At 44.4% G+C, this 22,358-nt stretch overlaps 1 protein-coding gene across 1 annotated transcript in view; it reads left to right on the forward strand.

The window, feature by feature from the left end:
* The window catches only part of Dnah6 (dynein axonemal heavy chain 6), a 205,615-nt gene that overhangs the window by 142,769 nt on the left and 40,488 nt on the right, over positions 1 to 22,358 (forward strand). The window contains exons 57-62 of the mRNA XM_087907121.1: positions 2,003 to 2,167; positions 3,112 to 3,179; positions 4,972 to 5,152; positions 6,711 to 6,890; positions 10,169 to 10,402; positions 17,956 to 18,091. Coding sequence (XP_087763247.1) covers positions 2,003 to 2,167; positions 3,112 to 3,179; positions 4,972 to 5,152; positions 6,711 to 6,890; positions 10,169 to 10,402; positions 17,956 to 18,091 — 964 coding nt within the window. The remainder of the gene's footprint in view (positions 1 to 2,002; positions 2,168 to 3,111; positions 3,180 to 4,971; positions 5,153 to 6,710; positions 6,891 to 10,168; positions 10,403 to 17,955; positions 18,092 to 22,358) is intronic.

The raw sequence follows: 22,358 nt of genomic DNA on the forward strand, positions 1-22,358 counted from the left end.
GAAACTGAGACAGTAAGAGATTCAACTATCTGAGAAATCTTGACAGCTTAGAAAATCCAAACGGAGTTACAATACTCCCCATTGGAGCCACATAGAGCAACCTCAATGCTTCCAAGATTTGACCAACACAGAGAAGGTGCTAGAATGAATCCCAGGCCCTGCCTTGAACCCTGCAGTCATGTGACAGAGGGAAGTTTCTGGAAGACTGCGGCACAGTTACGTTAGCTTCAAGCTATGCTTTCAGCCCTGCTCTTACTTTGAGACATGAGAGGTCCCAGGACTTTCCTCCTTCACATCAGAGAACAAAATCCTTCTGTAGCGTTGTCCCCTGTGCAGGAGAGCCCTTTATTTATAGCAGAGCACACTTGGGAGTCAGTCTCCCCACAGGGACGGGATGCTCCAGCCGGGCCTTCCCTGCTCTCCAGAGCTTGGAGTCACCTCCATGGCGCTACATTGCTGGATCCTCTCTGCATTTGCTACAGTGCTCCTTTCAGACTTGGTCCCTGCCTGCTTATCAGTGTGAAATCAGTCTTGTCTATCTCAGGGTTCCCTGTGGGAGCTGGGGAGGATGTGGGTCACATGTGCATGCATGTGGCAGGCAGAGGTCGACCTCTATCATCTATGATTGTTTATGAAACAGGGTCTCTCACTACACCAGGAGCTCACCAATTAAGTGTACAATCTTAGATGACATCAAGGCAGATTATTTACTTGGCTACAAGGTCTAGCAAAAGTTTAGTCTCTTTGAGCTCAAAAGGAAGTTTCAGAAAATGGTATCACCACATAGACCTACTTGTGTGCAGACAGCTGAGGAGTGGGTCACCCGCTAATGTTCACTCGCTTTAAGCCCCTTGGGCTAGGCAGGTGTCCTGGCCCTTCCCTTTCTTCTTAGGCCATGTAGAATAAGCTCACAGGAAATACACTACTTACACAAGCTGGGGATTGAGATAGACCAGTGCCTCCTGTGTGCTGAGTACTGGTTTTACTGCAGAGCTACCCCAGCCCAGGTCTTAGAACCTTTAAGACAGAAAGGATGGAAGAAATTATTAGCCACCTCCTTTGGAATACTGAGGGTGCTTCACTGTTACTAAGGCAAGAAAATATTCCCCATTTTGAGTAAGATCTGTTTTGTTTTTTTAAGACTGGGTTTCTCTGTAGCTTTGGAGCCTATCCTGGAACTTGCTTTGTAGACCCGGCTGGCGTTGAACTCACAGAGATCCCCCTGTTTCTGTCTTCTGAGTGCTGGGATTAAAGGCATGTGCCTGATGTAAAGTAAGATCTTTCTGGTGGCAATTCAGCTTTTAACCAGTGTTTTCATTTGGCGGTTTTGTTCTCTGTGTTTGCCTGAGCCTGCACAGCTGTGGTTCCCCTCCTCCCCTCCCCTCCCCTCCCCTCCCCTCCCCTCCCCTCCCCCTCCTCTCCTCTCCTCTCCTCCCCTCCTCTCCTCTCCTCTCTTTTTCTCTCCTCTCCTCACAGCCATCATGTTCCTCTCTAAGACAATTTCTCATAGGGATGAGTAGCATGTGGGATCATTGCTCCCCTTCATTTGGCGCTTCATTTGGCGGTTTTGTTCTCTGTGTTTGCCTGAGCCTGCACAGCTGTGGTTCCCCTCCTCCCCTCCCCTCCCCTCCCCTCCTCTCCTCTCCTCCCCTCCTCTCCTCTCCTCTCTTTTTCTCTCCTCTCCTCACAGCCATCATGTTCCTCTCTAAGACAATTTCTCATAGGGATGAGTAGCATGTGGGATCATTCTAAATGAAGGCAGTCCCTTTGTGTGCTCTTAAGCACTTATGCAAGTGATAACTAATCAGAGAGCACGCGCTGTTAAAGGTAAGGTAAGGGTATTATGAAATACGTGATCACTGGGAAAGTACTTATTCAAAGTAAATCCTGAGACTCTTAAATGTCAAATTGGTGGCATCCATTTTCCATTGTTTTTGTTTGTTTGTTTGTTGTTTGTTTTGTTTTGCTTTGTTTTTTTTCATGGCTCGTTTCCATTTTTAAGCTCAGAGAAGTCCTGGATCCAGCCCTGGAACCCATTCTTTTAAAACAAACTTTCATCAGTGGCGGAAGACTACTCATCCGCCTTGGAGACTCGGACATCGATTACGACAAGAGTTTCAGGTTCTATATGACAACGAAAATGCCGAACCCACACTACCTGCCTGAGGTGTGTGTGAGCCGCTGGTGTATAAGCTGGAACCTTTCACCCAGATGAGTTATGTGTGATGAGCCGCCAAAGCTTGGTGGGGTCCCCCATGCAGGGACCAGCTGACAACCTCTCCTGCTCCCCCTTCTCTCCCTCTACCACCCTCCTTTCCTTCCATAGGACACAATGCCCCACCCAGTCAGTCTCCATAACAACAACCTGTCTCACAGCACTCAGATGTCCATGTCCTGTACTCCCAAATACTGATGGAAAACTCTAGAGAGTTTAGAGAATCATTCACTGGCCAGAGTTCTAGTAACTGTTGTTAGAAATGGCAAGAAGAATTACTTTCTGCCTGCCCCATGCCCTTGATTTTTTTCAAGGGAAATCTGAATATTATGAGAGTATACTAATAGTTTCCCCTAAAGATGTTATGATGAAATGAAAGATGTAAAGCAGCTCATTTTATTACCATAAAGCTCTTTTTAACAACAGACATGGGCAAGGTACTATATGTAGCTGATTTTATTACCTTGTCCAGTCCCCACAGATAACCTATGAATTCTTTATAGCTATCAAAAACTTGACAGAGGTGAAAGGCTTGCCTAAAATCATGCAACCCCTGCAGGGTGCAGCTGAAATTCAAACCCAATTTGTTGATTCTAAAATGCTGCTGCTGTCCCTGTCTGGCTCGTTGATCCTTAAGCTATCACATAGGATCCTGTGTGAGGGGAAGAGGGGAAAAGCAAGATTACCACTCCTATGGGCAGAGAAAATCATGAATGGAATTCTGAAGCCATCGGTTTTTGAACACCATGGTCTACTTGGTGTGTGTGGGTAGGCATATGTGTAATCAGACTTGACACGCCCTTCCTGGATAGTGGGAATCCTAGTCCCATAAAGGAAGTCCATCACATCATTCCAGCTGCGCTTAGGCATTTGTGTCCTCCCTGCTTTCCTTCCAGGTGTGCATCAAAGTCACCATCATCAATTTCACTGTAACTAAATCAGGTCTGGAGGATCAGCTGCTAAGGTAACCGGGTGAGAGAGTATGTTTGGGAAGCTGGGTGATAGTCGTGGGTTTCCTAATGTCTCTTTTAGATTTATTTTTATATCTAGTCATATGCATGCATGTTTGTCTCTGTGTATCTGTACTTGAGTGCAGGTGCCTTCAGAGGTCAAAAGATAGCATCAGATCACACGTAGGTGGAGTTACAGAACGTTAAAAGCCACCCACTGAAAGTACTGGGAACGAAACTCAGGTCTTCTGCAAGAGTAGTATGCACTCTTAACCACTTGGCCATCTTTCTAGCCATTGTTTAGAAGTTTTGACAACAAAAAGCAAATAATAAAATAAATCTCAAGAAAAGATCTGTCTGTCATTATCAAATTCCCCACTAAACAGGAGGTCTTTTTTCAATGTGATCAACTGTAAGAACTACCTGTAGGATTATTTTAGCACTATATCATTGAACTTATTCTATGTCTATGTACATATAGTCATACAGCTAAAGATTTATCATTATTATTCTTTATGTCTATCATGTTGTATATTTATATTATTACATACAGCACCTTATATTTTATTGAATTATCTATTGTGGATGCATGTGTTGTGTACACCCTTACACTGCCACTCAAAGGACAACCACAGGAGTTGATGCTCTCCCTCCACCACATCGGTCTCGGGGATTGAACTCAAGTTTCCATGCTCAGCAGAAGGCACCTTAACTGCTGAGCCATCACAGTGGCCCATAGGAAGGGCTTCAGAAGGATGCCTTTTAAACCATGGTTACTCCTAAGGGGGGGGGCATCAGATACGGGGATGGAGCTGACAAAATAGATAGAACTTCTATCTTTTCATCTTTTACTTCTTTGAGATGGTAAGGTTTCATAACCTCCCATGTTCACTTTTTTGACTCCTGTCTAAATGTTCTGCTTCCTCTTTTTGACTTGGCATAGATGAGCGTTAGTGAATGAAGCTGACTGATTGGAGTGGTAGACTGGTTCCCTCCTAATGAGTAGATGCTGTGAGAAGAATGGTAGAGAATGTGTATCTCTGACATTCCAGCCTGGGAGACAACCAGTCCATAGAGTGCCTCATGAACAGGCACAGGGACCTGCGTTCAGTCTTTTTTTTATTTATTATTTAGCAAGGAGTACCATATGCACCAGACCATGGAGCATGTGTAGAAGTCAGAGAGTCACCTGTCAGCTTTAGTCATCTCTTTTCCTAATGTGGGTTCTAGGAATTGAGTTCAAGTCATCAGCCCTGGTACCAAGAGCCTTTACCTGCTAAGCCATCTCTGGGGTCCCTGCAACCTCAACTAAATTTCCAGAACTCATAGGAAAAGCCAGGGGTGGTGGCCCATGCTTTTAATCCCAGCAATGGGAAGGTAGAGATAGGCGGATGGCTAGAGGCATTCAGTCAGCCAACCTAACCTAATGGGTGAACTCCAGGCCAATGAGGCACTCTCAAAATAGGTTAGGTAGTGTTACTGAGGAATACCACCACAGGTCATCATTTGTCCTCCATCTGCGTGTGTGTGTGTGTGCGCACACACACACACACACACACACACACACACACACTCCAAATAAATAGATACATATTAAAATAAATATGTGATTGGCATCCAGTTCTCTGTAGAGCCATCATGCCAACCCAGTAACCAGGGACATTGTGCTTTCAGACTCAGCTGCACAGCACTCCCAATGCCCAGCTACAGAATACTCAAACAGAACAGCTACACACGGGGAAGGAAACAGCAGTGACTTAGGGAGCTGACAAAGTTCTAATCCATTTCTTTCAACTTCGGATCTAGCGATGTGGTGCGGCTTGAAAAACCTGAGCTGGAGGAACAGCGAATCAAGCTCATTGTGAGGATCAATAGTGACAAAAACCAGCTGAAATCCATTGAAGACAAAATCCTGAAATTGCTCTTTACGTCTGAAGGGAATATTCTGGATAATGAAGAACTCATTGATACGCTCCAGGACTCAAAGGCAAGTGACAGTCTTAGTGCTTACAGAGAACGTGCTCATCCATCCATGACTATGTAGGCCTGTCCCAGCATTCAAGAGGCTGAGACAGGAGCGTTAAAAATTGAATGCCCACCTGGACTATAGTGAATTACAGAGTAGCCTGGATTATGTAAGGGAACTCTGTCTCAAAACAAGAAATGTATGGCTTCAAAAGTCATAGTTTAGGGGCCTGGGTGGCTCCCTGGTGGACCTGCCATCCCAAAGGACCCAGGTTTGAATTGCAGCACCCACATTGTGACTAACAGCCATCTGTATCTCCTGTTCCAGGGGATCCAGTGCCCTCTTCTGGTGTCTGCCAGCATTGCGCCCAGGTGGTGCACAGACACACACACAGGCAAAACACCCATACACATGAAATAAAATAAAAACTTTAATAAGCCATAGCTTCAGCATCTGAGTGTCCTACATGAACTTCAGAGCAAGAGTGGGCCACCTGTAAGTTTCTGGGAACACACACAAAGTACAGCTAACTCTCAGGCCTCTCCATCAACCAAAGAGCATAGAAACTGTAGACCGCCGACCCTCTTGTCTATTCAATATTTTAAAAACAAAGATTGTGAAGAACCAGGACAACATACAAATGGAAAGTCGTTGTCGCTTCCTCCAGGAAGTCTACCTGGTGGCATCAGCTGGCATCAGTCTCCTCCTCCCAAACCTCTATCACAGCCTTGCTACTGCTTCCCTGAAGCCAGAGTTAGAGGGCTCGTGTCTTACCCCTTCCTTAGGTACGTGACTCTGTGAGCAGCTCACCCTATTACCTCTTCTCTAAACATCAGGCACAGGGCTCACACACACCGCTGGTGTCAATACAACCCTGTGGCTACTGACGAGGTGTACATAAGCACGTGATCCTGGAGTGTTATTTCACAAATGTAAACATTGTTTTCAGAAGTGTGTGCAAAGAGCCCAGCCCATAAAGTGATTCTCATTGCTTCAGAGAGGCAGAGTGGTTTAGTAGGAAAAAACTGAGCCTTGAACACATAGGAGGATGTTTCATGATCTCTTATTTGGTTGGTGTTTAAAAAAGAGCTGTTGGCCTCACTCCAGTGGCGAGCACTTGCCAAGAGCCTTTGCGGAACTGAGTCTCTGCACATCAAGAATTCTAAGCTGGGCTCCACCCCAGACCCTCCTCATGACTTCTCAGTTTCCTCACTGCAAGGAGCCAGGGTCAGCTCAGTCAGAAGAACGTGCCTGGGTTCAGAGCCTCTTTCACCACACCTTTACTTTAATGTCCCCTTACCATAATTACTAACTCATCCATCATTATTTCTTTTTGTTTGTTTGTTTGTTTTCCAAGAAAGGGTTTCTTTGTGTAACCCTGGATCTTGCTCTGTAGACTAGCCTGGCTTCAAACTCAGAGATTCACCTGCCTCTGCCTCCCAAGAGCTAGAATTAAAGGCGTGCACCACCACAGCCTGGGTTTATCCTTTTCTCTTTCTTAGACTGGACTGGATGCTTTCCAAAATCCCCACTACTTTTCAGAAGCAGATCTCTAAGAAGTTGTTATGTGTTTATTCAGATCACTTCGGGCGCCATTAAAACCAGGCTGAAGGAGGCAGAGTCCACGGAGCTGATGATCAATATCGCTCGAGAGAAGTACCGCCCAGTGGCCACACAGGGCTCCGTGATGTACTTCGTCATCGCTAGCCTCTCAGAAATCGATCCCATGTATCAGTATTCCCTCAAGTATTTTAAACAGGTAACTGCCTTGTTGTCTTGAGTTCCCTTTGAAAGTAGGTCATTTGTTGCCTTTGACACACCATAAATCCTCTAGGGTAAAATCCTCCAGGTCTTGGGGCTCAGGCACAGAGTTCTAGAATAGACCCATCTACCAGGTCACCTAAGAAGTTCAGTGGCCAGTGAGTACAGCATGCTGTAGTGGAAGAGGAGGGCGGAGCTTGGCAAGGCCCATTTGCTCTCTGCTTCCTCAGCTAACTAGCTTGCTTGTGCTCCCTCTGGCCTGCCCACCTTTGTTGTAAGAATCTCTTTAAGGCATTGGTTTTCAACCTGTGGGTCACAACCACTCTGGAGAACCAAACAACCCTTTCACAGGGGTCGCCTAAGACCATCAGCAAACACAGATATTTACATTATGCTTCATAACAGTAGCAAAATTACAGTTATGAAGTAGCAACGAAAAATTTATGACTGGGTTCACCACAACTTGGGGAATTGTATTAAAGAGTCTCAGCATTAGGAAGATAGCAATGGTTAAAGTGCATTCTGCTCAATAATGGAGACTAGAGCAAATACTAGGTGCACCTGACTATAATTCCAGCCTCAGAAGGCAGAGACAGGGGATCCCCAGAGCAAGCTGGCTAGCACCACTAGCCCTATCGGTGACTGCTGGGTTTGATTGAGAGACCCTGTCTTAATTAGTAAGTGGAAGAGTGACTGGGGATGGTGGTCCCAGCATCAACCTCAGGTCTCCACATACATGTTCACATATGTGCATGTGTTCACACACACACAAAGTGTTCATAAACATCTCTCTCACACACAAATGCACAAACACACCACACACATGAAAATAAAAAATAATCTCTTTCTACCTTGTACATATTCACCCCCATACTTTGTTCTCTGTATGCTGCAGCGGGCTTGGCACCGACCTTAGCGAAGCTGGCTCCTGTGTCTCCCCACACCTCCCCAGAATGTTTCCTGAGCCATCTTCCTGGTGCTAGTGATTCAGAGGATTCTCTTTTCTTTGCTCCGTTTCTGTCTCACCAAGCAGAAGGTGAGACACTCCTGTTTTATTTCAGTCTCTCTTGCCTCGCATTCACACCTGATCTCTCCTGAGGAAGGCTGATTGGATGCCGCACTGTCTCTATAGCCACGCTCAGTCTCCTAAGTCACAGAGCTTCGGCCAGCTCTGTTGTGTTCACTGAAGACTTCACTCCACGAATATCTCACTAGCCCAGTCTTCCACCTCCCTGCTCCTCCTGTCAGGTTTATGTTGTCTCTTTTATCTAAACACTAAATAGTTAGAGGGTGGGGAAAAATTAAAATTTTAGCTAAAAAATTATAAAAAATAGTATGGAGGTGAATATACTCAATATGCAATTTATATACATACAAAAGCTTGGGTGGAAAAAGGCAAAAAAATCAGCAAATAAATATTCTTATGCATACTTACAATATATAGCATGTCATGGGGTTCACATAGCTAGTATAAAGGTGACTAGAGAGGGACAACTTAGCACGTCCATAGCCTCACAGCTTCCCCCAGCTTTTGCTTTTATGGCAACAGCAGTTAACAGCTACTCGTTTCAGCAGGAACCCAGGGGAAGAGTCCGGTGTTGTCATTTGCAGGCTTCAGGTCGAACCTCAGCTAGGCTTGGTCATCCCGCCTGCCTTCCGCTGTGTGTTCTCCAGTCTTCCTCGATTTTTCCCCAGCCCCTACCAGTTCACAGCGTGTATTGTCCCCTTTTCTATGTGGATCTGTTAGCGTACCCCACTTTTCCAATTCTCCACATTCACGCCCACAACAGTACAACAAAAGCCTAGCGGCCTCCTGCGTGGCTCACAGTGAAAAGGACAAATGTACCTGATTCCTTGGGTCACGGCAGCCAAACTGACCCAGTCTCCTTGACTCACTGGTTCATGTGCCAACTACACTCTCTCTACTATCTAGAGCACCCTGCCTTCCAGGCAAAATGCCGCCTTCCCCGGAAAGGCCTGCCACACACCTCTGCAAGCCGTCAGGGCTGTGCACCTGTAAAGACTTCCTCGCGTGGCTGGGTCATTGACCACTCTAAGAAGTGGGTCTGGTATCTCAAGAAAATAACCACACTGTGTAAAGTGGCTTAGCATGGCATAAGGTTTACTTCTTCAGAGCAGTGCGTAGCTGTGCCCACTCAGGCGGGCAAGCACACCTGGCAGGAGTCCCCCTGGGTCCTAATTCCTAACGCAGAGGGGTTCTTGCCTCACTCCAAGTGGCCACATTCTTACTTGGATGGATAATTTAAAGTGCACAGCTGAGAAGAGGAAGTGATTTGGAGCAGAAAGTGTAACCTTGTGCACATATTCGATTTCAGGAAGTGCTGGCCCTGGAGGAATTGAAATTTCTTCCAAACAGCCTCTTTTACACTGATTGGGTTTTTTTCGTGGCATTTTGTTTTATTTAACTCTTTAGGGGGAAAAACAGTACATTTTGTTTACAATTCCCCTCTTTTGATTTTCTTCGAATTTAATTAACATTGGCTAGCTTTCCTGGTTTATGGTAGTCATCAGGAACATATGGCAAGATGCGGGGAGTCTCTTCCTGTGATTTTTATTAGACTAGCCCTCATATGAATGCGATCCTCCAACTACACAGCTTCGTGGTCAGTGGCCACTCCAAGGCCTTGGCCATCTTGCTACAAGAAAATGGGATGGGTTCCAAGAGAGCATCTCGCTGAAGCAAAGGCACAAAGATCACAGGCAGGGTTTCTGGTCCCGCCCTGAGTGACGGGCACTGCACTCAGCCTGAGGTCTAGTGATAGTTCAGACCTGAGGGAAGAGAGCACAGCCCCGACCCCAGATGGGAGGGGTGGTCAGCCACCCCAATTATTTCTCCCACCTGATAAGCTTGTAGGCCACTTACCCCACCTTGCCTAGGGTGGAGGGTGTCTCTCTGCAGCTACAGCCAGACCTCCCGGAAGGCCGAGCTGAAGCTCTCCCGCCCTCTGTCCTCCGTGGGGCTGTGACTGTGCAGCACTTCTTGAGTCCCTTCGAGTGAGGAGACGCTTTCCACTCATTCACACAATTCCCGTGCAAATGGAAACACCTGGTCAAACACTACAAAAGGGGCCGGATTTTCCTCTAGTGGTCTTAATGGGGCAGAACACAAATTTCAGCAAAACGAGATCCATTCTAGATTTTTCCCCCCACAGTGTTAGCCTACCACATTGCTCACTGAATGTCAAAATGGGGGCAGACAGAAATAAAGGGGTTTTGCTCCACAGAGGATTAGTCAAAGCCTTCTTTCTTCCTCAGCTGTTCAACACAACGATCGAAACTTCCGAGAAGGCCGACGACCTGCAGTACCGCCTGACCATCCTCCTGCAGCAGACCCTGCTCACTGCATACACCAATGTTTCCCGGGGGCTTTTCGAGCAGCACAAGCTCATCTACAGCTTCATGCTCTGCGTTGAGATCATGCGCCAGCAAGGGCAGCTGACTGAGGCTGAGTGGAATTTCTTCCTCCGCGGCGCTGCAGGCATGGAGAAGGTAGCCGAGGGTGAAACCCTCCCACCTGTTAGCGCGCACTCCCTTTCTCCCTGTTGTGAACAGAGAGCTGAACGGAAGCAATCTGAGGAAGGAAGCGTCCCCTGGAGCTCGGCAGAGGGCGGGGCTATCTTGGGGGGGTGGCAGCAGAGGGCGGGGCTGTCATGGGGGATGGCAGGGCAGCAGAGCAGGAAGCCTGTGCTCACACTGGGTGCACAGTCGGGAAGGAGAGCTAGGATTGGACGTGGGGCCAGCACAAAGGCCGGAAGCAACACGTGGAAACAGGTGGTAACATCAGTTTGATTTGGAGCCCTGGGGATCAGTTACTCACTCTGCTAAAGATTGCTGTTTTGTTTTGTTTTTTTAAAGTATCCCTCATCCCTTCTCAAATCATGTTTTCTGTGCTGTCTAATAAATACAGAACAAAGTCCTTCTTGTTAGGGACAGACACCGGGAACAGAGATCAGACACATGCAACAACTAAGCTACCAACAGGCCACTACCTACAAACGGCAGAAACGGAAGACAAAAAAAAAAAAAAAACAAAGGGAGAGAAGTGGAGAATTCAGGTTTGGACATGTCCTTGGTCTAAACTTAAAAAAAGAAAGAAAGAAAGAAAGAAAGAAAGAAAGAAAGAAAGAAAGAAAGAAAGAAAGAAAGAAAGAAAGAAAGAAAGAAAGAAAGAAAAGAAAAGAAAAGAAAAGAAAAGAAAAGAAAAGAAAAGAAAAGAAAAGAAAAGAAAAGAAAAGAAAAGAAAAGAAAAGAAAAAAGAAAAGAAAAAAGAAAAGAAAAAAGTTGAGCCAGGCAATTACCTCAAGACCTACCCCTCAGTTACCCGCTTCCTCCAGCAAGACTCTGCCTCCTCAAGCTTCTACAACCTTATCCAAAGTGCCCTCAGCTAAAGACCCACTGTTCAAACACAGGAGCCGGTGAGGGGCCTTTCACACGCAAACCACAGCTCCCAGTCACCCCGCAGTGTCGTCCAGCCAGGAGGCCTGGTCACAGCTCAACAGTGCCGCCAGCTGGCTGTAGAATTTGGTTAACATTTTGCCTCGTGTGCAGCGTTGTCCTCCCCTCAGAAACAGCTGGAATAGCCAGTGAACTAGAAAATTAATTATCTGGGAAACTGGAGAGATGGCTCAGTGGCCAAAGGGGCTTGCAACTGCTCCAGAGGACCAAGCTGGCCTTCGGGCACTCACATTTGATAGCTTACAACTACCTATCTCTCTGACCCCAAGGGATTCAACATCCTCTTCTGCACACAAGTGCACACCCACGCGCGCGCGCACACACACACACACACACACACACACACGGAATTTTAAAAAGCACTCTTTAAAAAAACAAAACAGAAAAAATTAACCATCTTACAAATGTGAAGTTTTCTCACAGGGAGGCTCAGAGAAGCTAAAGAACTTTCCAGAAAGCATTAATGCTTGAGAGGGACTGATTCACTCGTGGCTACGTCTCCACAGCCCATGTCTCTTCCGTTGCTTGCTTGCTGGTGTTCCTCAAGAGCAACGTATATTTTCAAAAGAGGTTTAAAATCCACCCAATTCAAAGATTTAAAAACACCCAGAATCAATTAATCAATTAATGACCCGGCTTGGTGACACACTTTTAATTCCAGAATATGAAGGATGGGTGCAGAGGCAGAGGATCTCTGTGAGTTCAAAGCCAACCTGATCTACACAAGTCCGGACTAGCCAGAGCTACATAGTAAGACCCTGTCAAAATGGACACAGAAATCCTCTTCAGAAATTTCTCAGAAGTTTTTAAAATTGATATTTTCCTTCTCTCATAAAAAAAGTAAATTGAAAGGTGAATATTTTTCCCTTTCACTAGTGAAAGGAACAGTGAGCTGGGCATAGGTTAAAGGCACTGCTGCCAAGCCTGATAACCTGAGCTTAATACTCAAGACCCACAGGGTAGAAAGAAAGAAATGACTCCCACAAGTTTTCCTCTGACCTCCACATGTGCATCTTGGCTTATGTGCACCCACATCCATGCACACGCAATAATAAATAAATGCAATTTTAAATTTTTAAAATATGTTTGAGATATATTTTATACTGTTACCTATTTACCTGTATATTTAACTCTAATAATTTTCTTTCTTTTTTGTTTGTTTTTTTTGTTGTTGTTGTTTATGTTTTTGTTTCTCGAGACAACGTTTCTCTGTGTAGTTTTGGTGCCTATGCTGAAAGTAGCTCTTGTAGACCAGGCTAGCCTCGAACTCACAGAGAGATCCACCTACCTCTGCCTCCCAAAGCCAGGATTAAAAGTGTGCACCACCACTGCCTGGCTATAATTATCATTTTTACCTTGGGTCACATGGGTTTTGCTACCTTACAAGATACATTAGATTTTCTGGAATAATACAAAAAATTAATGTCCAGGTGTGAAACATTGTGAGAAAAATTGCACTGATCAAATTTAGTATTTCTTAGGACTGTATGGAAGGGAGTGTAGGGAGAAATAGCAAGGGGTCCAGGCAAACCTCATTTTCCAGCCCTTGGCTCTTGGGCTCTGCAGCCATGTCTTTTACTTCCAGATCATCTACAGGCCGATATCCAGTAGCATGGACTTACTTCATGACTCTGGGTTACACATTGGTCATTCCATCAGTATTTCAAGTTCTTGATATTATTATATCTGTGCTTAGAGATCTTCAGTGCTGCTGTTATAATTGTTTTGGGGTGCCACAGACCACACTCAATGAAGCAGTGACCTTAAATGTGTGTGTTCTTTCTGTTTAACCAACCAACCACCCTAGCTCTTTCTCTCTTTTCTTGGGACTCCCTGTTCCCTGAATTGAGAGAATTGAAAACTAGGCTAATTACCAGCAAAGTGGTGCAGGAGGAATTGGGAGAAGATGCTGCAGGAGGGGACAAGTTAGAACAAATTATAATGGGACCTATATATAAAAATTCCATAAGGAAACCCATTACTTTGTACCCTAACTTAAAAATGTAATCCTAAATAAATAGCTCAATTGGTAACAGGAGAGATGACTTGACTGTCGAGAGCACGGGCTGCTCTGCTGAGGGTCCAGGCTCTGTCCCAGCACCCACACGGTGGCTCACAAGTGCCTGCAACTCCAGTTCCAGGGAATCCACTGCCCTCTTCTGACCATCCTGGTTACCAGATATGCACATGGATACATGCATCAAACACTTGTACACATAAAATAAAACCCTTTGAAAAAAAGAAACTTGGCCAACTAATGGTCATGCAGTGTCCTCTCATGAACATCTCTCTTAGAATCTAAAGCCAAAAACAATTAAGGTTGAAGAAGCCCGGCTCTTCCGCCAGGCAGTGAGTGGAGCTGAGAGAGCAAAGGGAAGGCTCCTGAAGACAATTATTTGTTGTTGTTGTTGTTGTTGTTGTTGTTGGATCTTTGTTTGGTTTGGTTTGGGGGGTTTTATAGGGTTTTGTTTTGTTTTTGAGGCAGGGTCCCTCTTTTATGTATTTTTGGCCGTCCTAGAACTCACTGAGTAGACCATGCTGGCCTCAAACTCACTGAGATCCATCTGCCTCTGTCTCGTGAGTGCTGGTGTTAAATTCTTGTGTCACCACACTGGCCTCTTGAAGGAAATTAAAAGCAGCACAGTCCAGCAATTATATGAATGATAAAAAGAAGATGGATCCAGCCACAATATCCTCTCCATCCAGAGCCTGATGCAGATCCAACCACAGCATTCCCTCTGTCCAGCGCCTGATGCAGTCCTAGCCACAGCATCCCCTCCATCCAGAGCCTGACACAGATCCAGCCACAGCATCCCCTTCATCCAGAGCCTGATGCAGTTCCAAACACAGCATCCCTTCCATCCAGAACCTGATGCAGTTCCAGCCACAGCATCCACTTAGTCCAGAGCCTGATGCAGATCCAACCACTGCATCCCCTCAGTCCAGAGCCTGACACAGAGCAAGGCCCAATTCTCTAAGGTTATGGAGGCAGAGAAGGGTAGAGAAGATGCAGAAGAAAAGTTTGAAACCAGAAACAAAGAAGCCTCTCTGAGCAACAGATTCCCAACATAGACGACTGGAAGATGTCTTCTAGGACTCCCATGGCTAGAAAGAGGAAGCCAATGCTTGCTTCAAAGCTTTGGAAGACAAACTGACTCTCGAATCCTAGAACCTTAATAATGATACTAACGGCTAGAAAGATAGCTCAGAGGTTAAGAGCAATGACAGCTCTTGCAAAGCACCTAGGTTCAGGTCTCAGCATCTACAGTTCCTAACTCCAGTTCCAGGGGATATAGCACCCTCCCCTGGCCTCTGTGGGCACTGCATGCATGTGGTGCACATACATACATGTGGGCAAAACACTCTTCTTGCACATGGTACAAAATGATTTTCGAAAAAATGTCTTAAGAATTGAAAAGAGCGAATGACAGTAAAAATCCTCCGCTGTGCTAAGTGGAACTGGAGCCAGGTGAGTAGCACATCTCGGGCTTGGAAAGAGGCCTTGACAGTAAGACGCTTGCTGCCCTTGCCGAGGACCTGAGTTCGGTTCTCAGCACATATGTTAGGTGGCTCACAACTGCCATAACTCTGACTCCAGAGGATCCAACACCTTCTTCTGGCTTCTGTAGGCACCCACATGCACAGGTGCATATAAACACATAAATATACACTTAAATGAAAATAAAAACAAATCTTTAAAAAGTGGCATATCTGTATACAACATGATCACTAAACATCTCGAACCCACTGTTAAGATCTCCAGCTCAGGAGAGCAAACAGATCCCACTCTGGTGGACAGTGTTCACGGTCACTCAAGAGCTCTTGTGAAGATATGTGAGGTGAATGTTGTCTCCATGCTTTCTGGAACAATATCCTCTCTACAGCCCAGTGGAGCGGGGATAATTGATTCTCAAGTCCCGCTATGTTAGAAGCATATCTCATGAGGACATCTGCCAGAGAATATGATTCTTCTAGAGATCTGGGCAAACTGAACTGAAAACCTCTGGAAAGGGCTCAACATCAGGACACCATTCTGAGTACCCGCGGTTTAACAGAGGGGTTAACAAGAATGTAGAGTAAGTTCTTCAACTCTCATGGGTGACTTTGAGGGGATCCAGATTTCTGTACAGGAAGGAAGTAGGGATGTAATTTTTAGAAAGCCAGAGAACTGGAATTAGAAGTGTCTGGGAGTTGGAGAGAGTGACTGATTTGCTCCAATCTCACGATGAAACCCAAGTTACTTCTTACAGACCAAGGGTGTGAGTTCTTGAGAAGGAAACACTTCTGGTGAAGATGTTTTGAAGGCTGTGGAAATAATAAGGGCTTTAAAGTATTAGGGGACAGGAGAGACCGCTCAATGGATGAGAGCACCTCTTCTCCATCTTCAGAGAGAACCTCTGAAGACACCGCTACACATGTCACAGAGAGATAAACATAAACAAACAATTAAAATAAAACAAACTCACACAAATTTACTTGAATGAGAAGGATTTGAGAAAACTAACTCCAGCTTTGAAAGCGATTCTACTGTTGGTGAGATGCTGCCAGCAGCGGCTCAAGCTGCAGAGAAGTCTGTTGTGGAAGGAAGAGGCAAGATTTGCACTGATTTAAGAAATTGCCACAGCCACCACGGTGAACAGTCAGCAGCCACCAACCCCAGGACCTGTGAAGACATCGCCAATCAACAAAGACTCAGACGATCATTAGTAAATTTTAGCAATGATGTTTTGAATTAAGGGACATGCATTTTTAGACATAATACAACATGTTGCATATGGAATAGTCTACAATATAGTGTAAAATAATTCCATGTTCCATAGTAAACCAGAAACCCAGTGTAACATTTAATTGCATTATCCACCTTGTGCAGCAATGGAATTAAACCTGAGATGTCTCCTGGAGTATGTCTGTGTACACTCTGATACTTAGGAGATTAAGTCTTCTAAAACTGGCTGAGAACAGTTATACCCATCTGTTAATATTCAAAAGTCATTGGGTTATCTCAGCAGTTCTTATCCTGTAGTTTGAGACCCCTTTGGGGATCTTATATCAGATATCCTGCATACTAGATATTTGATATTTAATTATGATTCATAACAGTAGCATAATTACAGTTATGAAGTAGCAGTGAAATAATTTTATGATCAGGGGTCAGCACTGTATTAAAGGGTAACAACATTAAGAACATGAGAGCCATGGATTACATGCTTTAAATGGTTCAATTGGATAGTGTATGGTTTGTATGCAACAAACTGGTTGAAAACAAAGTTCAAAACCTCAGGCATCTATTTAGGGAAATTCCATAGAATTAGTTTTAGCCTGAGAACATAGTTATCTCTTTTTTGAAAAACAGTTCAGCCTTATGTAAATGCTTCACGAAATATTGCCGGGTGGCGCAGATTTCTAGGAATATCTGAAATAACTCCATAAATGCTCATCACAGCTAAGTGTGTGTGTGTGCATGTGTGCACATGTTTATGTGTTCTTAATGGTTTTTCTTTTAAATTATATGTATGTTGGAGGGGCCACATAAGTGCTTACCAAGTCCAGAAGTTTTCAGATCCCCTGAAACTGAAGTTACAGGTGGTCTTGAGCCATCTAACATGGCCACTGGAATCTGAACTCAGATTCTCTGCAAGAGAAGCAAGTGTTCTTAACCCCTGAGCCATCTCTCCATCCCTGGAAGATTATCTTTTTACTGTCTTGGTGCTAGCATTACTCCACTGTTGAGCTTTCCTCCCCTTCTAGGCTGAGACCCTCTTGGACTCTGCTTTGAAGTATAGTTGTGGTGGAAAAGAATACTATTAACCATAAAAGTGTTTTGGAGCTGGGAAGAGGGATTTGGGATGGTGCTGGAGAGTCCGAATGCCAGTGTAACAGATTTAACTTTACTCCTTCACCAGGTCAACTCTGCTCTCTGCGGTGTCACTGGAAAGTCTCAGCACCTACCCTCGTGTGCAGAGCAGCCCTCTGAGAACTGGGGTTGACACAGCACTGAACCTTTTGCTCGCTTGCTTGCTTGCTTTTTAAGACAAAATAGCCTAGACTGGGCTTGAACTCATGACCCTCCTGTCTCAACCTCCAAAGGGATTGATTATGAGTGTACACTGTAATAGTAACACAGTTATCTTTATCATTCATGTCAATTTCATCATATCTCACTATTTGTGTTAAGAAAATGTTTGTGGGGTGGTATGTGAGGGTGTTCACATGGGGGTGCACCCATGAACACATGGGTGGAGGCCAACACAGATTGCTACCCTCCTCTGTTGCTCTTCTTCCCTTGAGATTACGCTCTCACTGGCCTAGAGCTCACTGGGTTTTGGTTGGGTTTCTGGCCAGCGAGCTCCAACTCCCCCCTGGCTCTGAAAGATGTAAATGACCACCTCCAAATTTTCCCCTGATGCTGAGGATCTGACCGCAAGTCCTCATTCTTGCATAGGTGTCCGTACTCACAAGCCCTCTCCCAGCCCTGGGAACAGCTGTTTCTAGCACGCTGTTACAGCTTCTTTTCCCCTAGACAAACTACAAGAGCATGCTGTCATGGCTGTCTCTGTAAACTCTGCCTGCATCCTCTCTCCCTGTAGGAGCGCCCTCCTAAGCCGGAAGCTTCCTGGCTGCCTCTTCACGTGTGGTTCTCATGCTGTGACTTAGAAGAAACATTTCCAGTGTTTGAAGGACTTACGAAAAGTATCCTGTTGCATCCCATTTCTGTGCGCATAGGTAAGAGACAAAGTGTACTGTAAAGGGGGGAGAGGTAAATAGACTCTTAACTTCTGAGTCCTGACCTTAATTCATGCATTCACCCTTTCTCCAATGTCATACTTCTTGCCAAAAAAAAACCCTATAAGTTAATTGCTTTTACAATATCTTGAATTGAGTGCTTCACCTGTTGCTTGTGACTATTTCGTGGCTATTTTACATTGGGGGGTGGGGGGTGGGGGGCGGAGGATGGACTTGCCGATGCAGTCAGGCAGCTATGGAAGCCAGAAGCTAGTGTCAGATGTCTTTCTTCTGTCACTTCTCCGCCTTTTATTTCTTGAGACAGGGTCTCTCACTGAGCCTGAAGTTAACCATTTCCTCCAGGCTGATTGGCCAGGGATCCACCTGCCTCCACTGTCCATCACTGAAGTTACAGGCAAGAACATCAATGCCTAGCTTTTGCATGGGTGCTGGGGATCCGAACCTGGGTCTTCATGCTTCACAGTAGGCTCTCTGCCCACTGAGCCATCTCCCCAGCCCCTGTTTTATCACCTTTAGGGCACTTTAGCTGCATTCCATAGATCTTTAAACTGTTTTAAAGGATGGCATGTTCTCTGAGAAGCCAGAAGTGCAACTTGACGTCATCCACTTGGAATGCACTTGTCACATTGTCACACACTTGGAAGCCAGCACTGCCTTGAGAAATGGGACAGTACCGACACTGCAGAATCCTTCCCGCTGCTTCTCGGTGCCTTCCCCTTGGGCCCCAGGCAACAGCAGCTCTGATCTGTAGCATTTTCTTCCCCATGTCTTGATTGTGCTCTTTCCATTCTAAAACTCTGTTTGTAGTTCAAAAGCAATTAATATTCAGGGACCTTATTTTGTGGATCAGCTCATGATAAAACAAAAATTATCTTTTGCTTTAAGATTGATTCTTTGTGATTCTTTAGACATTTTGGCAGCTTGATGCCTGTGCTATCTATGGAAAATGTTCTATGCATCTCATTTATTGGAGACAAGATCTGTATGTGGTGTTCAGCTCCAACATACTCTGCCACTGACTTCGCTGGTAGTTTCAACTCATCCGGTCAGGTTCTGAGGGACATGCGCTGAAGGGCACCAGGCGATGGGCGATTTCTGTTGGTAGCTTTTCAGGTTTTTACTGCACCTTATAAGATTATGCTATTCTATGCAAATTAAGTTATTTTATGTGAAGTAAATAAATTCTTCATTTTTATAGTATTTCTCTTTACTCTGATTAATACTTTTTACTTAAAATCTATTTTAAGTTGTTTTTCTTTATGTATATTGTCTATGTGTGGGAGTACTGAGGAGGTCAGAAGAAGGCACCTGATACCCTAGCCCTGGGGTTACATGCAGAACTAGGGTCTCTGCAAGAGCAGACAGTGCTCTTAACTGCTGAATCACCTCTTCAGCTCTTAAAAATCTCTTTTGTGTCAGGTGGTGGCGGCGCACACCTTTAATCCCAGCACTTGTGAGACAGAAGTGAATCTCTATGAGTTTGAGGCCAGTCTGGTGTACAAACGAGTTCCAGGACAGGCTCAAAAGCTACATAGAGAAACCTTGTCTCAAAAAAACAAAAGAAAAAAATCTATTTTGTAATGTAAGTTTCTCTTGGCAAACCTTCATTTCTATATTTCTATACTCTATTTCTTCTTAGTCTGGGGTGTCATTTGATGGCTCAGGTGTATCTTTGGTGGGTGCTGTCGGAAGCCATGCAAGAGTCTCTGCTTATTAACAGGCAGGTTTTAGTTCGTTGTATTTATTTCAGTTATTGATATATTTCTGTTTTCCAAACTAGTGAGACTTTTTAGCCCTGAGAGGATATTTGGTAACATCCAGAGATATTATCTTTGCTGCACAGGGGTGGTGCTGTGGGTGTCTGCTGAGAAGAGACCCAGAATGCTGCTGAGCACTCTATAATGCTCAGAGCTCTCCACGGAGAGGAAACACCTGGTTCAGAATGTCAGCATTAGTGAGTTGGAGGAGCAGACCAGCCTGGATTTGCTGAGATTTTCTTGTAGAGATGTTCTTTTTCCCTTCTTGACTTCAGATGGGTCGTCCACAGATCATCTTAGTTTCTTCTGTTCTAACATGAAGTTGTGTTTCTCTTTTTCCCAGTAATTACTCATACTTCTAACATTACTATTTATCTAGCTAAGCACACCCAGAAAGTGTGCTAGTATGGAGTCTGTGTAGACCAGAATTTCTGAGATCCTAATATTCTCATTTGACTTCCAAATAAAGACTACCAAAAAAGCTATTCGATGATAGCTTCAAATATACATTGCATTTGTATATAGTACACTGGTTAATGAGCTAGCTAGAGGCTATTGCAGAATCCCACATGAAATTTACTCATCAGAGAAGCCCATGAATGGACAGTTAAGGATGGACTCAAGACAGAGGACTAGATGAGACTGAGTGCAGACAGCGAAAGAAGGAAGGAGTTGGGTTGACAGGCAGGGTAATTCTGGGAGCGCTCCATTGCTTCTAGATAAAATAATAAGATGGTAAAGTGTTAGCCCTATCCACTGAACTAAAACTGTAAAGACTGTTGAAGTTTCTATTTATAAGATTTATGCTCCAAAAATGAGATTTAGATCTTCACTGGTAATATTTAGCAGCTAATTTCATTGACACCCTTAACTCAGTCTTCATAATTATATCAACCTTTTGTGGATTTCAAGTAGATCAACTAATAGATTTTATTAGCTGAGAGAAATTACTTTGAATATGCAGGGGCTGGAGAGATGGCTCAGTGCTTGAGAGCTTCCTGGTCTTGCAGGAGGCCTGGGTTCACTTCCCAGTACCCACCCACAACGCCAGCTCCAGGGACCAGAGGCCTCTCCTGACTTCTTTGGGCACCAGCACACATAGACACACACATACACAGAAATAAAAATAAAAGTAGAGGGAAGAGTGGGGTGGATCTTCGAAGAGTTATGGTGAGGAATCAGAGACGATCAACATATCTTTCATGCAAATATGAGGTTACCAAGTAATAAACATGTTATATTAATATATAAAGTAAAAACAAATTAGTCTTTAAAATAAAACATCCAGTGTTTAAATATGCCAAAGCACTAGAAATTAGATAGTAAATGAGAACCCCAGCGGTAGTCGTCTGTGTGCTTTGGGTTTGTTTGGGTTCGCACTGGATTGGATTGGCTCTGCCATGAGAGTTCTCCCACTGCTGCTCACACGAATGCAACCACGTTGAGCTGATGAGCATTGCTGTGACGAGCCCTGTGCTGGCACACGCTGCAATCACTTCTGCTCCCTACAGGGGTCACTAGATCTGCAGTACCACTACCATAAGTGACAATTTTGAAATGTCCTTGGCTCTTTGCCCTCAGAAGTTACACCCAGCAATCCAGCTCCAGGATGTGCTTTTCTGGCCTCTGTGGACACCTGTCCATGTGTATGCAGATACCCACACACAAATAAAAAATAAACCTTTTTTAAAAGCTGACTAGCATCCTAACCCTCATTTCTTGGGAATATTGCATAGCTGGAGTGATGTGGGAAGAACGATGTACCCTGTGTATTGGGCGTGTGTAGTAGATATGTCAATGCATTCGTATATGATTTATCTCAGTCAAATTACATATACCAGAGTCAGTGTTCTTCTGTGGAAGGCTAACAGCTGTGTGCTAGTTTTTAAAATTTCTTTTTAGATGTATTTATTTTTATGTTTATTGGTGTTCTACTTGTCTGTATGTCTGTGTTCCATGTGCATGTGTGGTGCCCACAGAGGTCAAGAGTTCAGGGTAGTTGTGAGCCACCATGCAGCAGCCAGGAATTAAACTTGTGTCTTCTGAAAGAGCAGGCAATGCCCTTAACCTCTGAGCCACCTCTCCGGCCCCCTGTATGCTATTTCTTAACATTATTGTATTCTTTTCTGCTTTTCCTACTACCCCAACAGGTAGGAAAATGTATGCTGCTTGATACATTTCATCTTAATATCTAATATATGTGTTACTTTTGTTGTGCTTTTATTATATAATTTATATTTTGATTAGTAGAACTTGACCTATTGCCTCATTTAATTATTATTTTAAGTTTTGTTTTACCTGCTGTTACTCTAATCATTTCCAATTTCACCATTATTTAGTATAATATCTCTATACATTCCTTTATTTTTAACCTCTTGATGAATTTTGGGGTTTTTTTTTTTGTAGGTGTTTTGCTGTTGGATTTTGCTTTGTGATCTCATTTTAGATTTTTTTGCTTTCTAACTAGTTTGAGTAGGGGAGCGGTTAAT

This window comes from Myodes glareolus, chromosome 6 (assembly GCF_982192425.1).
Source record: "Myodes glareolus chromosome 6, mMyoGla1.1, whole genome shotgun sequence".
NCBI lineage: Eukaryota > Metazoa > Chordata > Mammalia > Rodentia > Cricetidae > Myodes > Myodes glareolus.